The sequence below is a fragment of the Grus americana genome, chromosome 15, assembly GCF_028858705.1.
Source record: "Grus americana isolate bGruAme1 chromosome 15, bGruAme1.mat, whole genome shotgun sequence".
In the NCBI taxonomy this organism is placed as follows: Eukaryota; Metazoa; Chordata; class Aves; order Gruiformes; family Gruidae; genus Grus; species Grus americana.
In genome coordinates this window covers 12,494,124-12,510,228 of record NC_072866.1, presented here as the reverse complement: position 1 = coordinate 12,510,228, position 16,105 = coordinate 12,494,124, and the positions used below count along the sequence as shown (strand labels likewise).

General features: G+C 41.8%; 1 protein-coding gene across 1 annotated transcript in view; it reads right to left on the bottom strand.

Moving 5' to 3' along the window:
• Positions 1-5,679: 5,679 nt before the first annotated feature.
• The window catches only part of GNA12 (G protein subunit alpha 12), a 44,537-nt gene continuing 34,111 nt past the window's right edge, over positions 5,680-16,105 (bottom strand). Inside the window, exons 3-4 of the mRNA XM_054842924.1 lie at positions 14,066-14,116; positions 5,680-13,045 (exon numbers count right to left, since the gene is read on the bottom strand). Of these exons, the coding sequence (XP_054698899.1) occupies positions 12,476-13,045; positions 14,066-14,116 (621 nt within the window). The 3' untranslated portion in view covers positions 5,680-12,475. The remainder of the gene's footprint in view (positions 13,046-14,065; positions 14,117-16,105) is intronic.

The following is a 16,105-nucleotide window of genomic DNA, read 5'->3' as shown; positions in this document are numbered from 1 at the left end:
CGGAGGCACTTGTATTTTCTTGCTATATTCCATTTGGTCTGAAGTCAGCCAGGAAGAGATCCATGCTAAACACTAAACGTGTCCACACAGGAGCTGGGGCCATCTGAACAAACACACCAATTAAACCGGGGCAGCTCTCCCATACACACAGCTCTCCTCTGCTCCGCGTTTCAGTCTGAAGCACGTTATATTTTCCTGTCTCCTTTCCCCTCGTACCAAATGTTCATCTCTGTTCTCATCGCTGCCCCATGAGCTGAGGCTGAGCACAGGAGCCCAACCGATGCTGACAGACCCGTGCTGTGAGCGGGGGGCAGAGATGGAGGACAGGCACAGCATCGCTAAGTAAAGCGGAAAGATCCCTGGGAGCGCGTCTGCCATAAAGAGCAGTGTTAGTGTGACGACTGCCTTTTGGCGGACGCTCAAGGGGATCTCCAGCGCTGCTTCAGTTCAAACAAAGCCAGGCTTGGAGCCGTGAGCTGTAACTACTCACATCCTCTGTAGATTGGCACAGGAGAGAAATCCTTTGAAAAAACATTCACATGCTGATTGATTATTAACTTAAAAAGGGGAACTACACATGCATTCCTCTCTCTCCACCTTGAGAGGTGAGCAGCCTGGCCCCTTCCCTCTTCTCCGCTCCATAGGTCACCCACTGAACAGGAACGGGCGCTGTGCCGGCACCGGGAGCTGCCGAGCCTGCCTTCCCATTGCCGGGGCACGCCGTTCCTCCCCGGCTATTTATAGACGGAGCTCAAGATGCCGACCAGTTTTTGAGCAGCACGCCGGGGGAAGGCTGACCCTCTCCATCCCCAGTTCACTCAGAGCTCGGCACTGATAACGCTCTCTGCGGCTCACAGCTACGTGGCCACGCTTCACATTTCTCCTGTCTAAAAATACCAGCAGGTAGGACTGGGTCCAGGTCAGCCAGGAGGAGAGAGATGTTTCCCTCAGAGGAGCTAATAGCTTTGGCTTTCCTCAGCACCGGCCCGGTGCGCTGAGGGCCTCAGACCACGCGGTAACCCTGCAGTGCATTTTTGGAGCAGGAAGGGAGAGGATCAGGGGAAGACATTTGAGGAAAGCTTGAGATTTACACGTGCAGGTGAGTAGAAAAGATGATCTCATAATAAATCCAAGCGGATTCCGGAAACGCAAGCGACTTCCCATCCGCATGATTCATACAGGCAGAAAAAGGGAGTTCTGGCTCCGGGACCGATGACTGCAATTCCTGGAAACGTTTTTTCCAGGCTGCGTGCCTGGACTTGGCGCAGACGCGGTGCAGCGGAGCCGCTGCTGCCGCCCTCTCCTGGCAGCCTCAGGGGCGATGGGGTTCTCAGCCAAGACATTCTTTCCAGCAGCGGCAGTTTTCCAAACAAATCCTGCTTGAATTACAAATCCATGTACTGCCCCATACTCGCTCAGTTGTTGCCTTAACTGATTTACTATTTTAAGCAAGAGGTTACTTTTTGCTCAGCCTTGTTTGCTCTTACTTGATTCTGTACTGAATCATTAGGCTGAACTTCAGAAACTTTCCAGAAAGGGGCCATAAACTCCAGATGACAACGTTGCCTAAGGGAGAGAGGCAGCTTTCTGCCCTAACAAAGTCCAAAGACGACACAAAAAAGGGGCGGCACAGAAACAAACTGAACTGCTGGCAGAAGTCGTGGATGGGAAACTCCCTACATGACACTTGGCTTATAGACGTGTCTATAGCTCTGTTGTGAAAGCAGGGATTGCTGCTGCAGAGTCGCTGCTTACCAATAACAGCACTGACAAAACCACCGCTTACCAGCTCAGCTTGTCCCAGAAGAGCCCCAGGTAAGAAGTAAACGAGCACGGCAACTCAGAGCTTCACCTACTCGCGTGGATAGCTCGGCAGGGTCCACAGGCAGGACGCACCTTTGCGGTAACAGGCAGAAAGTGGCTGAAAATGCTTTCGAGTCCGTAGGCAGCTGGAGGGGAGAAGACCCACGCAGTATTACGCTGCAGGCTTTTGTTCATGCAGAGATGTTCCCGTGCAGGTGGCTACTCTTCACATCAGCGAACGTTTCCAGCGCTGCTGCCATTCCTCACAGCACATTTTGTTCCCAGGGCCTGTAAGTAGTACTTTGCACTTACTACACAGTCTACACCAGTGTGAGCAAGGACTGGAGACAGTCTGGGTCAGAGAGGAAAAAAGGGACTGGCCAACGTTACACAGAAAAATCCAGGTTATAACCAGGACTAAGGCACAAAGGTGCAATTCCAATTCTTCTCTGCATGTACCAGAGTTGTAGAGGACCAGAAAACAGCTGACAGAGGAAGTACAAGTAAAGCAAATTGATAGTAAGCCCCTGAAGAAGATTTTCCTGCATTTTAAGCAGCGGCCACAGTATCAGAGCAGGTTTCTGAAGAGATACTTCTACTTGGAAGGGTGTGGTAACAGCAGCATAACTTGCAGCTAATAAGCTGTAAGCTGTGGAACAGAAATACAGATGAGGTACTTAGGAGTCATTTTTAGAAGGTCAAGCTGCAGATCAACCATCAGCAAGAAGTAGTAGAGTACTCTATGTATAAATGCACACCCAGAAGTTACTTGCAACTCAACAGCCAAGATCAGAATTGGTTACAAATGGTTCAGGAATGGAGTTTCACTGTTAGTAGGCAGCGGGCAGGAGAACCTAAGTATTCACTATGCAGCGCTTCAGTTTGGTGAGCCTTCTGCAGCAAGACAGGCAGTGCAAGGGGCTGGTCACCCACGTGGGAAAGGAGTCAAGTCCCAAAGGACAACAGTGCCCGCAGCCTGCTGCTGCGCAGCCCTGGGCACGGCCGCGGGGCTCTGGCTGGCAGCCCCCCTCCACAAAGGCAGCACTTTCCTTTCTCCGCCCCGTGACCTGCGGGTGCCTCGTTGTGACAGGTAGAAGATCTAGAAATGCGCTCTGCCCGTGACCTGGCTGCTGCCTTCAGGAGATCCCCCAGCAGAACCAGGCAACTCCTTCCTGAAGCTGCTGTGACCTTCCACGTAACGATCCCTAATGCAATGGCCTATGGTTAGGCTCGTCAGGCTCAGAACATCTCCCAGACCACACCATCTTGTGGCTACCCAGAGCATCCTCCACGATCAAAGTAACTCCAGTCATACCCTTTCTGGCCCAAGCTCAAGGATGCTTGTTTTGAAGCAACTTCTAAAGTCTATAATCCCAAACAGAGCAGAAAACACAGTCTTTTAATAACTTTACAAGCTCATAAAGACAAATATCTTCTCTCAAGAATAAACAGGCAAAACATTCCACTCCTACTCTTAAAACAAGAAGTTACTGAAGGGAGTGGGGATACAATGCAACTGTCCAGGGAAAATGAAAAAAAAAACCCAACAAAAAATCAAAACCACAAACCAACAAAAACCTGAGACTCTGCTAGTTAGGGGTGAAATTGCATACAACAGCTTGCAGAGGTGGGAGAGGAGAAACCAGCATCTTCCATAGACGTTTCATTAGCAATATCCAGCACTGTCTGATTTAACAGTGGATGTGACCACCTCCCTCCGCTAAAAATGCTACTTTTTAGTCTGTTCCTGCTGTGCAGAATTGAGGCCTTAAGGCCTTTTGTAAAAATTCCTGAACACTTCCTAATAACTCTTCCTCCCTTAACACCATGCAGCTTCCCAAGATGCTGGTCAGTCTAGGGGAGAGCGGCAAGAAATTTGATAATTTGTTAGCAACCGAATAAACTTGCTCCAGGTCTGTGCAGGATAACAAGATACCAGACTGGAGCTGGAAACTGCAGGGATTTCTCTCCTCAAGAGCTGTAACAAATATTTAAATATTACTACAACCACCCCAAATCTTACGTCTTGTACACTTTAGTGAAAATACAAAGCTATAGAGCCCTGCCTACTTTGCATTTTAGAGAAGCCTCTCCCTAGGGAAATAGCCATGTATTCCCTTTTATCTTCAGAGCGTTGGATTATTGAAACTGCAGAAGCGATACTCTAGTAACCGGTAACCATGCTGATCCAGGGAGGACAATTCAAAGTGTAGATATCGAGTTTAGGCTCCCCCTGGGGTACCAGCACTTAGCAGCAGCAAACGGACAAACTGCAGAACTGACTGCTTCAGCCTCTCTTCTTATGGGGCAACATCTGTGCAGCTGAATTACAAAAGGGACATCTTTGCCATATGAGGTGGGATAGATTGAGATGCAGAAATGTTGTGTCACCAAGATACCCTGATTCGAGCCTCCCACCATGTGTTCCAATTAGAAGTTTAAATCCCACTGAAATCTGTGCAGTTTAAGCACCTGCTCATGACTGCTGACTAGGGAAGGACCGAGCTCCAGTAGGCACACCAGTGACAACACATTTCTTATTTTGATTAAAGCTTCAGAGAGATTCAGCAATTCAGACATCAGAGAAACTCCATCAAAAAAACCACATAACCCAAACCCCAACCACCTTTGGAGGAGACAAAACTGACAACACTAAACCAGCCCTCTTTCCTGTCTGCTGGTCAAGTGTCTCAAAAGCCTGGCACAGCTCCTGTCACACCACCACCACGTTCTGGCAGATATTGCCAGAGAGAGCTCGCTCCTGCTCCAGTGGGAAACTTGTTAAACTTTTTCCATATGCTATCTTGTAGGGCTCTAATTCACAGGTGTATTTTGGCCCAGAAAAGGGGTAATTTGCTTTCACAACCTGACCAAAGAGATCACTTGGAGCTGCTGCTGAGGGCTTTTCAGATTAGAAACTCTGTGATCACACCTGGAAACCTCCTATCAGCACATATTGAATTTGCAATTCATCTGCCCTCATTTCAGAGATGCTGAACACTGACAATACACATTGTTACCTGAAAGTGCTCAGCACCTCCAGGGAAAAAGTCAACCATTCCCCAAAGCTTGATGTAGCTGAGGACCTAACATTTCCAATGATTAGTAGAAAGGACAAACAACGCTCCATGAAGCCTTTCGAATTGTGTACCTGCCAATGTAATTGATTAGGCATTAACACTTCACACAAGAAACAATTAAGACTTGCCACAAAAATCTGCCAGATGTGACCTTTTGAAGTACAAGCAAGGAAAGGTTAACAGCATTCCTAAGAACTGGAGCTCAAGTTCTGGCAGACTGAGCTGATGCCAGGATGGCAATGCGGTAAGACAGGGATACCAATGACTCTCCAAAGGTCAATGGTCCCGCACAGCTGCACAAGATACCGTGGCACACAAGGCAGCAAGTCCAACAGCAGGGACTGGCACTGGAAGAGAAGTATAGCTCCCATGGCTATTATCAGATGCTCCACAGCAGAAGCAGAATCTCTAACAGGTGTTGCCAACTCAACAGGCTTAATTATCTTCTCTTGCTGAGCTTAAAATACATAACAAACTCTAGCTGTGTCTCCCTTTCCATTTCCCAGCAGTTCTAATGCAGAGGTCAGCTACAGACAAATGAGTTAAAAGTTTTATGCAGGCTAATGTTTACCAGCCTTCAATTCCTGGACACACGCAGGAAGAATGATTCAGATCAGAACTTGGAGAGGTGGGAGATACGTAAAGATTACAGAACAAGACTTTATTGCACAACAGCTGTAGTTTCATGCAGTCCATGGTGTCATTTATTCAAAAAGCATGTGTGTCTGCAGAAAATTTTTGAGCAAAGCAAAAAAAGTCACTCTAGACGCTGTTGAAAGAGAAAATCCATAAAGAACAGTATAACAAGTCAAGTTTTAATAGATTTATAAAATTCATATATACAAAACAGTAAACTAAGTCACCAAAGCTATAAAATACACTTTTTACACATCACAATATAATTTTATCTAGTACACAGTTTTCATAAATTGAAACTATTACAGCAAGTAGCTGCTTCTATTGTGGATGCTGTTTTGGTGCTAGAAAGACACTTAAGTGAGCAGTCTGGAACTGTGCTTTTACTTTATGCATTTTTCACCTTCTTTTAGTTTGTCACTGTTTTTAAAGTACTTTCCTGTGAATTGCTAGAAAATTAAGGCTAAAATCAGGCCTTTCCTGCCCAATGCAGTGAACTGGTTTTTAAAAAGAATGATATTGCATAGTATGTGTGTTACAATGCATAGGCACCAGAGAGCAAGTAAATTGCAGAATAAAAGACAACATTAATTGGCTTCCTAGCTACATGACTGTGTCACGAGATAACTTTGCCTTTTGTCAGTTTGCTTTCATACATATTGATTCCATAAACAAGACAAGTCATCACAAGAGCAATAAATACTAGCCATTTTGTTAAGTGGAGTCTCCAGAAATACTGTTTAACATGTATCATCAATTCAAGCTCATTACACATGCCAGATAGTGAAGCCTGTTCACTGGAAAAACGCTCATTATCCTAAAGATGGTTAATGGCTTCAATGCGAATGGGAGTTTGAACATACGTTTTCAAACCTAAGTCCACCAAGCACGCTTTCCAAGTCTCTTGAACTGTGAAAAGACCAGTTCTCTTCCACATCGCCCTTCTCCCTGCCATAGTCTCTCAGTTTTTGTGCCCCACCACCTCCACACAAGCTCAGCACAAGACATCAACGGGAAGTATTAGCAGAGAAGCAGTGCTTTTCAAAATCTGTTTCTTCCCTCATAAGATGCTCTCTCAGGTCCTACTTAGCTAAAAATTTTGCTCTCCATCAGTTGTAGATTTTATTCAAATAACAGAAACAGTCTCTTACCTAGCCATTCCCCTGACATACCTCCATGCTCTGGTATCCTGAAGAAAGGTTAAGTTGCTGTTAGAAAGGCGTAAGATGCACTGTTTGGCCAGATAGCTGCATACCATGTTTTAGCAGGAATTGAGTTTTCGCACTCAGTTATGAGCAGATGAAGAGAGATTTACAATGGAAGGGTGTGCAGCTACAGCAGGACCAGCCTTGCCAGCCTGCTGCTGCTAATTAACAGCCAATAGCTCTCTGGAGTCACTCAAAGCTTTTGGGGTCAATACAGATGGCATTTCACTTCAATACAGTCAGTCTTCAAGCACCATCAACTTTTGGGATCTGTTTAGAAAATAGCTTCCCTCTCTTGCTCCCTTCCAACATACTTTGGCTTTTTTACCAGAATGCCCACCTTGGAAGTCAGTGCTGCTCTTCTTTCTCTCCAACTGTGAATATTTTCACATCAGACAGAAGATATGACCTTTGGACATATGCCAAGAGCTAGGCTGCGATACAGTTCGTCAAGCCAGGCACAGAACCACTAGCACTGACAGTCTAGTACCTCCATACTCCCCACCCAATAAGAAAACAAGCATATCGACACATAGACAAACTTCAACACTGCTTTCCAAATGCCATTAGAAAGATAAAAATGTCAAGAATCAACCTAAACTGTTCAACCAACAAGATGAGCAAAGACATAGCATCACCTGGTTAGCAGAGCAGCAGTTTCAGCTCCAAATATCCTGGCTTTACTCACTTCCATCTATGTAAAAAAAGATTACTGTTAAAACAAGTGCCCACTTCACAGCACAAAGCAGAGATCACCCCAGCTAATTACAAAACAGGCAATATTGAAAAACATTAGGTCTTGTATTGTCTTGCCAATTATTTCCTCACTAGGCTAGACAGTCCTCATCTAGAAGTGTGTGGAGTCAGTATTAATTCAGGCCAAGTCTGGCCCAGACCATGTTGGTCTTCCTGATGCATAAAGGATGCTCCTTAGAAATCCGTTAGAAACTCATTTACAAAAGGAGGCACAGATGTTTTATAGCTGCTACCGAAACACCCTACCCACCACTTCTGTGTTATAGAATTAATAGAGTGTACTGAGGTAAAGAGTTGGCAGTGCTATACTAAAACCCCTGACTACACCATGTGATTTTATGTTGAAAAACAATATAGAAAAGAGGCTACTACTAAACTTACAGGAATGAATGTAGTTCTTATTGTGAGAGATCGAGATCACATTTGGCTTCCATGACAAGCTGCACTGTATGGAGGTGTTACTGCATATCATGTTTGTCTCTCAAGCTGGCATGCATCAAATTGTCCAGCAACCCAATAAGTACTCCTGAAAATTTGATGACACAAGCTAATTCAGGTGTCAAAACTCACAACTATAAAATCAGAGGGGCCTTTTACAGAAATCTTGTAGTTCCATGCAGCAGAACGTTTTTGGTTGGTTGGTTGTTTTCTCCAGGAGAACTGAAGAGGTACATACACAGAAAAGGCTCCAAAACATGAAGTTAACATCCACAAAGTCAGCCAACTAAAGGCAGCAAAGGGCTTGTTTTCTAAAATGATATTCCATGGAAGGTAGTTGTCTGTCATTAAAGCAAGCTGCTAGTTTCTTCAGTGGTTCCACGTCTATTCTTTTAACGTCTTTAATTCTACAATTCTTTGCAGATTACAGTAACCAGGACTGGTGAATACCCAGGGGGGATGGGGGCATAGGGATGGAGGGACACACAGACAGGATGGGACACACTTTTCAAGCGCACTGTTTTTCATACCAAAAAACTACTTCAACTATCCTAGTGGAATTAGATTTTTGTCTGCAGTGCTACATACAGATGAGCTCTTCCTACTCCATTTCACTCCAGATTTTTGCTGTTCGTTTCTCTACTCTGCTTGGCTGAGGTTCAAGGCTTTAGTTGGCTCAGAAAGCCTGTAAGCGGTCATCTTCAGGAGCTTCTTCATGCTTGTAACATGCCTAGTTCTAGGTTTTAGACAGAAATATTTTTAAAAACTGAATATATTATCAAGTTAATAAGTCAAATAATTTATGCTGCCATGTTAAATAAGATCAAGTCTTTGTATTAAACTGGAAGCATCTTTGAGTTGTAGTGTAAAGTTGAGTAGCCAGTAATTTCCATTCCATAATCAATTCATTTTTAACATTAAGAACTATTTAATTCCTTCAAAGTGACAACTGCCTATTAAATATGTCACTTACAGAAAATGATTCTTCCTTTTTACTTCCAATTCACCATGTCACCTCAATGCTATGTAAGATTTGTTCAGAGAATAACACCACTGCAATCTGAAGGAATGGTACTGACTGACACACTGTATTAGCTTAGAGCCTCTTTTGAGGACAACAAATACAAAGTAATTCAATAAATGACTCCCATTTAGTTAGTTTTTCTACTTAAACTGCAAGATTACATAAGTCTCTCCTGCAGGCACACGCTGCAAGCACTTCCTCTCTTTGTCCTTGTGAGACAATCCATTCGCAACACCCCATCACTGGTGGCTGACCTGCGGGTGTCAGAGGAGGGACAGCAAAAGGCTGTGCATTTTGGGGTTTGTTTTTTTTTTTTTTTAAGAGTAGTTATTCAAGGTCTCCATCTGATTATCATCCTGCCTGTGACCCATTTCCTGACTAGCCAAATGAACAATAAGCCTATAAAGTTAACAAGAAAAGATGTTCTCTCCAGCTGTGTTTACCTGCAAAGTTCTCCAGGATGTCAGTCAAAATAAATTTTTTTAATTTGTTTCTTGTGAAAGGACTAAGTAACCGACCAAGCCTGTCCCGAGATGTTTGTATGACCTAAGCTACCTAAGTTCTGCTTTACTAATTAACTCATTTACCATAACATGATTTTCTGGCTTTATTATACTACAACTTACCTTGAAAAAAAAAAAAAAAAAACAAAACCCAATCCAAACCAACCAACCTCAGTTGTGGCAGGAAGCGGAGTGTATTTTGCAGAGAAAGAAATATACCTGCCACTTAAAAAAGTTCTTTTCACTCATGGGCCAGACTCTGCAAACTTGAGAACCGCTGGACATTTGCAAGATGAGTTTCCTGATCATGGGTTCCTGGTGTGAACCATCACTATCAAAGTTCAAAAGAACAGAGCCGAACTACTGATTTTCATCTACAGCATCATGCTTAGGCTCATTTTATTACCAGGAAACAGAAAGGCAATAATGGGCCTGAGGTGATCAAACTGGTTCCCTAAAAGTCTGATTTAGTGTGCAAAAACTGCTGTATCATACAAAAAACTTCACTAGCAAGCTTGAGAGCTCAATATGAGATATCTCATGCTATTTCTTTTCCAGGTGCCGATTAAGTTACTTAAAATATATGTTGCATTATTAGCTCTGTTCAGAGTTTTAAATCCATAACGTGACTAAGGATACAAAACCATGGATGAGCATGAAGAGAAAAATGGAACAGGAAATTCTATGCTATGCCTCTCAGATAAAACTACAGTAGATTCAGACATAAAACTGAGGTAATTCTTTAGAAATAGTACAGCTGAAAGGGAATGTTTAACTCACTTGAGAAAACAAGCATAATATTAACCCATCTAGAAAATTTAGTGAAAGAACAAAGCTCACAGCAAACTAGGAAATAAAGTCAAGTCAACCTAGAAGTCAGGTCAGCCCACAACTGCCTCCTCTTTCCCAGTGTCTTACGTGAAGTGGAAACTACTACCAAGAACTTCAAAGAATATCTAAAAGCTTTGAAAACGGTCTTAGTCTTCAGCCAAGCAAACGGACTAGCTTAGAGAAATGAACCTTATATGGTGAGCAAACTTGTTTGCATCACTCTGTTGAAAAAATTACTTTTTCAAATGTAATAATCTTAAGAGTTTCTCCCCATCTGAGTATTAGTCACATAACATTTTTCCCCTTCAAGGTTAAAAATGAATAAATATTTAAAAGAGAGTTGGTCCTGGCAAAAATAAGACTTGTTACAAGGAAGCTAATTCCTGTTTAAGTTTGCTCAAATTTAAGTTAGATTTTCCCATCTGCAACTTTTCATTTGCTTCTTACCTCGAGATACTGTGTGCGTTACACAGCACTGAAATAGCCACATCTTCTCTACTCTGAAGCCTGCACAAAGAAAGCCAAGAGACTGCTACATTAGGAAACTACATAAAAATACCAATATCAACATCTGCAAGCTTCAGAGGGGAAGAAAGATTCCAGATTTTATCCAAATTAACATGAAAGGACAACGGAACAGGACTTTTTTTGACCACATTTCCCATGGGATTACCAGCTGAAGCAAAACATTGCTTTTTTTTTGACATGCCATTACAGGCTCAAAGAGGATAAGAACTCTAGGGAATCCGCTGACTTTTTGCGGGTACAAACAGCCCTTCAGGTTTTATTCTTGGATAAAAACTATGACAAAAATTGCACAGTAAACTATGTTTGAAAGTTACCTAGAGGATAGCACTACAATGTTGATATAAAGGTAGATCTTCAGTTTGTCCATGTACCCCGCTGTAGTAGAAAAGATCCAATATGTCTGTACACAAAAAAGGCACCTGATAGTTACACAGATTGAGAGAGCTAGGAAATTAACAGTTCATAGCAACATTATTCATAGACTCTTGCAATTTTACACACATACCATTGCCCAAAATGGGCAACTCCAAACTTGACCGTACTCAGAATTACATGTGCATTACTATATGCTAAAGATCCCATTAAGACACACATTAAAGGCTAATTTTACAGCAAGGTCTTGCTGTCCAAATACATCAGTGCAGCTGTAAAACCGGGATCTCTAGGGTGTGTTCAGTCTTCCTATAAGGTCAGCTGTTGGGAACTAATCAAGCAGCTGCTGTACTACCAAAACCTTTGCTTAAGAGTTTAATCAGCTTTCAAACATTTGAATATAGATAAAGCCCTGTCACGTGAGATAGTGAACCTTCACAACTATTGCCAACTGCAGGTGTGGGAACAGTGCTGAATTTCCATGAAATACATCTCACTTGAGCAACCACTGTGCAGATACATGGCCAGGTGTTCTAGCACAGGCTGCTTCACCAAGGAAATCAGTTTTCCCATGATGTTTACACCCTTTATCAGTTTATTTTTACCAGTTTACCCTTCACACATAGTGCAAAATAACCCCTTTTCCATATCAGCGAGGCCTTAGCTTCCCATCCAACTTACTCCAACACAGGTTTCCTTATACTTTCAGACTTTTGCCTCAGGAGACTCATGCAAAACCTTCAGACAAGAGCTGCGCATCCACCTTGTAAGTGGATTCCAGACCCTTGGCAACGATGAACATGCACACAAGATCTGGTTATATTCCTAAGGGTTAAGAACAAAACTTCCATTAACGTTCTCCAATACAGCTACCAACCTTATTACGATTAGTTTGATCAATTCAGCACCTCCAAACTACAAAAAAAGGCAGTTTGTACGACTAGTGTCTCTGAAAAATGAACATATTCATTTAAAACAACGTGTCTTCCATACATGGTTTGTCAGAGATTTTTTTTCTAAGAAGGCAGACGGTGGTTGTGTTATTCAGCATTCCAAACTAGGTACAGAACCTACAACAGCCATGTTTCAGTAGTGTTTCTAGTCCAAATGATTCAGTAGCTAATATCAACATTTGACTCCTTCGGCCTATAGCTCCTCTGTTTGGACTGGCTAGTTTACAGCATTCCTGAGCCAAGTAATTAGCATGGGTCCTACACCACATGCAAGGGCCATAAAGAAAGGATAAAAACTTTGATCTAACCCTCCGGCAAATTTTAACAGAACATGGGCTGCTCTCCTTCACTGCAACATAATATCCTTCAGATTCTCTTGAAGGATTGTGTCCTTCACTGCATGAAACACAAAGCGGATGTTTTCAGTGTCTATGGCAGTGGTGAAGTGATGGAAAAGCGGCTTACTGCGGTTTCTCCTCTTTCTGTCAAAGCACTGCACCAGATAACGCTGAACATCTTCTAGCCTGTGAGGGTCACCTTTGAAGTCCGAGAAATACTTCTTAATGCTGACAGTCTTTACCTTCTCTACAAGAAGGTCCATCTTGTTGAGGAATAGGATAATAGAAACATTAAAGAAAAGCTTGTTATTGACTATTGTCTCAAAGATATTCATGGACTCCACAAGTCTATTTGTGCGCCTGTCTTCCATGAGAACCTGATCGTACTCACTGGAGGAGACCATAAACAAAATTGAAGTTATTCCATCAAAGCACTGGAACCACTTTTGACGCTGAGATCTCTGTCCACCTACATCCACCATCTTGAAAGGTATTTTTTTAATGATGAAATCATGCTCTACTATCCCCTTGGTGGCTTTTCTAGCCAGCAAAATATCTTGTTTGCTGGGGAAATAATTCTGTAAAAGAAAGGAGAAAAGTGTCAAAAAATCCTTGAAAAATGCTGGCTAATGCCAGAATATGGAATCAACGGGGGAAAAAAAAAATATCAAGAGATGTTTTTTCCAGTTATCAAGTGAAGAATGATTATTCAACTTTAAAATAATGGACTGTCGACCGTTTATTTCAACACACTGGCAAACAGCTACAGAAGACCCTGAGACATATGAGAATAAAAATATAGGACTAATACTCTTGTTCACATTTTTATTCTTAAAGCATCTGGTTTTCAGGCTGAAGTCTAGTTTTTCATTATGAAATTCTTACAGTGTTATTGCCTTTTAGGTAGTATTCAGTAAAGCAGATCAAGTCATCACTGAAAGGATTTTTTTTTTTTTTTAAAATCTAGTTTTTCCACAGTTCATTACTCTTACAGAAGGACATCTTGCAAGCTTTAGTGGAAATACTTCTTTCAAGTTCACAGTCCATGACCAGCGAGTATAGCAACATGTTCTACTGGAGGTTGTGGCCCAGCCCACCCCTGGAGAGAGATTTGTTCTTCAGAAGCTTATCACTGTTACTATTTAGGAAAAATCATCTCTGTTCTTTCTCCTCCAAGTCTCCTGACAGATGTTTTCATTACCAATTTTGAATCCTACAAGTGCTAGTAAATTTTTTTTATTCAGTAAGGTTTCATTCTGCTATCTTAAGTAGCACCAGCCATCAGATCATCACAACAGGTGAATGAGATCCAGAGACTGCATAGAAGGACTGATAAAGAAACTATGTGCATAAATACAACTTCCATAAACAGTATTTGTTGTCTGTCAAAAATATTAAGCAAATACAAAGCTTCAGTTTCATAAGGCTGGAGTTTACTATTTCTAGAGTAAAGAACATTGAAATGAATTAATGTGTAATTATTTTGGAAAAAACCACACACCAACAAGCAATAAACCAAAAAGCATTAATCATAGCACACCCAAACTTCCATCATCTCTTTGAGCTCTTTTGGTTCAGAAAAAGAAGGTATGGCTTACCAGCTGACCGATTCGATCCAGGTTATCCAGGAAGTATTTGACTGATTCACCCTGTGGAAAAGGAAAGAGATAGAAACTAAGGTTGCTTCTAGGACAGCAAATCCAACTGAGCTATAGCCTTTTCACGTTCCAACATGCACGGAGGTCTAACAGAGCAATAGCACAAGTGGAAGCTTGGACAACATCCCGATATACTTAAGGAGTTGGAACAAGAGAAGTACTACATAGCTGAATTCACATAAACTGCTGATAATGAAGTGAAGCTGCCACAATGCACTATTGATGTGTAGTTAAGACAGTAGTTCTTCTAAAAGCCATTCTCTAACTATCACTTCTAGAAAAATCAAAGTTGAGTAGAGATCTGAATAAATGCTCAAATCTATCTAGTATATCTTTACAATGAAAAGGAAGTGTTAAAGTCAGTCCTTAGGTTTTTTTCTCCTTGTATGATGAATGCAGTTAACTGACACTGGGTGGGAGTAAAAATGAAACGCATTTATTAGAAGTCAATGTATTTTGTTTAAAATTCATAACACTGAACAAAAGCATATCCTAGACTGGTTGGCATATCTTTAAGAAAAGTAAAAGATTTAAGTCACCCACAATTTGTGATAACTTAAACTAGACTTGCTTGTCAAAAATAAGAAAAAGGAACATTCTGAAGGAGTTTCTCTTCTACAGATAATTTCCCTTTTAAGCTCAAGGATTTTTAATAATAGATTTGCTGATTTTGTACAAAATCCTTTAGCAGTTATACTGAGAAGAATATAAGCAATGTTTATAAAGAAAATTTATTCTGTGAAAATGTGAAGAGGTTTTGTGGAGGTTTTTTGGGTGGGGTTTTAGTTTTGTTTGGTTTTTTTTTTGTTTTCCCCCCCCAAAACAAGCTTGCCAGTGTATCACACTCAAATCAAGTGCCACTTTGCATTAGTGGATACAAGAAGCCCCACACATGCTTTTTAGCAGTAATAAAATTGTTTCCATATAAATGCAGACTTTACTTCTGGAGTGAAACTATCTTTGGCAGAAGCCCATTCTCCTTCAAACACTCCCCTTTCATTTCTTCAGATGAAGATGATCTGTTCAGTAAGAAAGCATTCTTCATTGTTTAGGACACATGTCTTGCAGTTGATGCCATGTCAAAAGAACGATAAAATGGAAAAATCCTGCTGCCTTTTAATATTTTTAGGCAGCAAAACACATTATTTATATATCGCAGAGCAGGGCTGTGTCACTAATGACCAAAATGACAGTAGGCGCCCTTGCCAATTCACTAATTTTGAGAATGCTCTCATTCTGAATATCATCTCAGATTCTAACAGCAATATGAATTCTCAAACCATACATTCTCCTCCATATCATAGGCTTGAGACAGCAGAATAAAATTACTCCCATGCAGTACAACTGTAAACAGATGCTGCCACAACAGCTCATTCTGAAGAATCAGACTGGAGATCAGAGGATTCAGTGTACTGTACAAGTACGTACTTTCAGCATAAGGCATAGACAAAAGGAGCTGTAACTTATTATTTCCTAACATTTAAAACTGAAGACTTTTCACGAAAGAGAGAGAATGTGCATATTGGCAAAAAACTACCGCGTATCACAACAGATTTACAGTGGACCACGAGCAGAAAAAGACGACTTTTTTGGGGAGAAGTTTCCAAAGAACAATTGCCCCAAGAGCTTCCTTACAATCATGAATTTTCATAAGGTGAAAGTAACTTCCTGTGTTTTTTGGCACTCTGCTGGATCAGAAGAGATATCACAGACCGCATGAATAAGAGAAAAGGTCTTCCTGTACAGCATTAGTCATATTTAGTAGATGGGAGAGCCCAAAGAGAAAAGGTCACTGAAGCTACAGAAACCCCTTCTCTATCTATTGTGCTTTGTCCTATACAATGCCTTTAGATGTGGAACAAGACTGCAAACAGGCAGGCGCTGATACAACTTCTTCCTATTTTCTACCCAGTTGCTTTAAGAGTCCTTGCCTTGTCCATGTACCCTCCCACGCTGAGAACAGGAAACAGCTGTATGCCT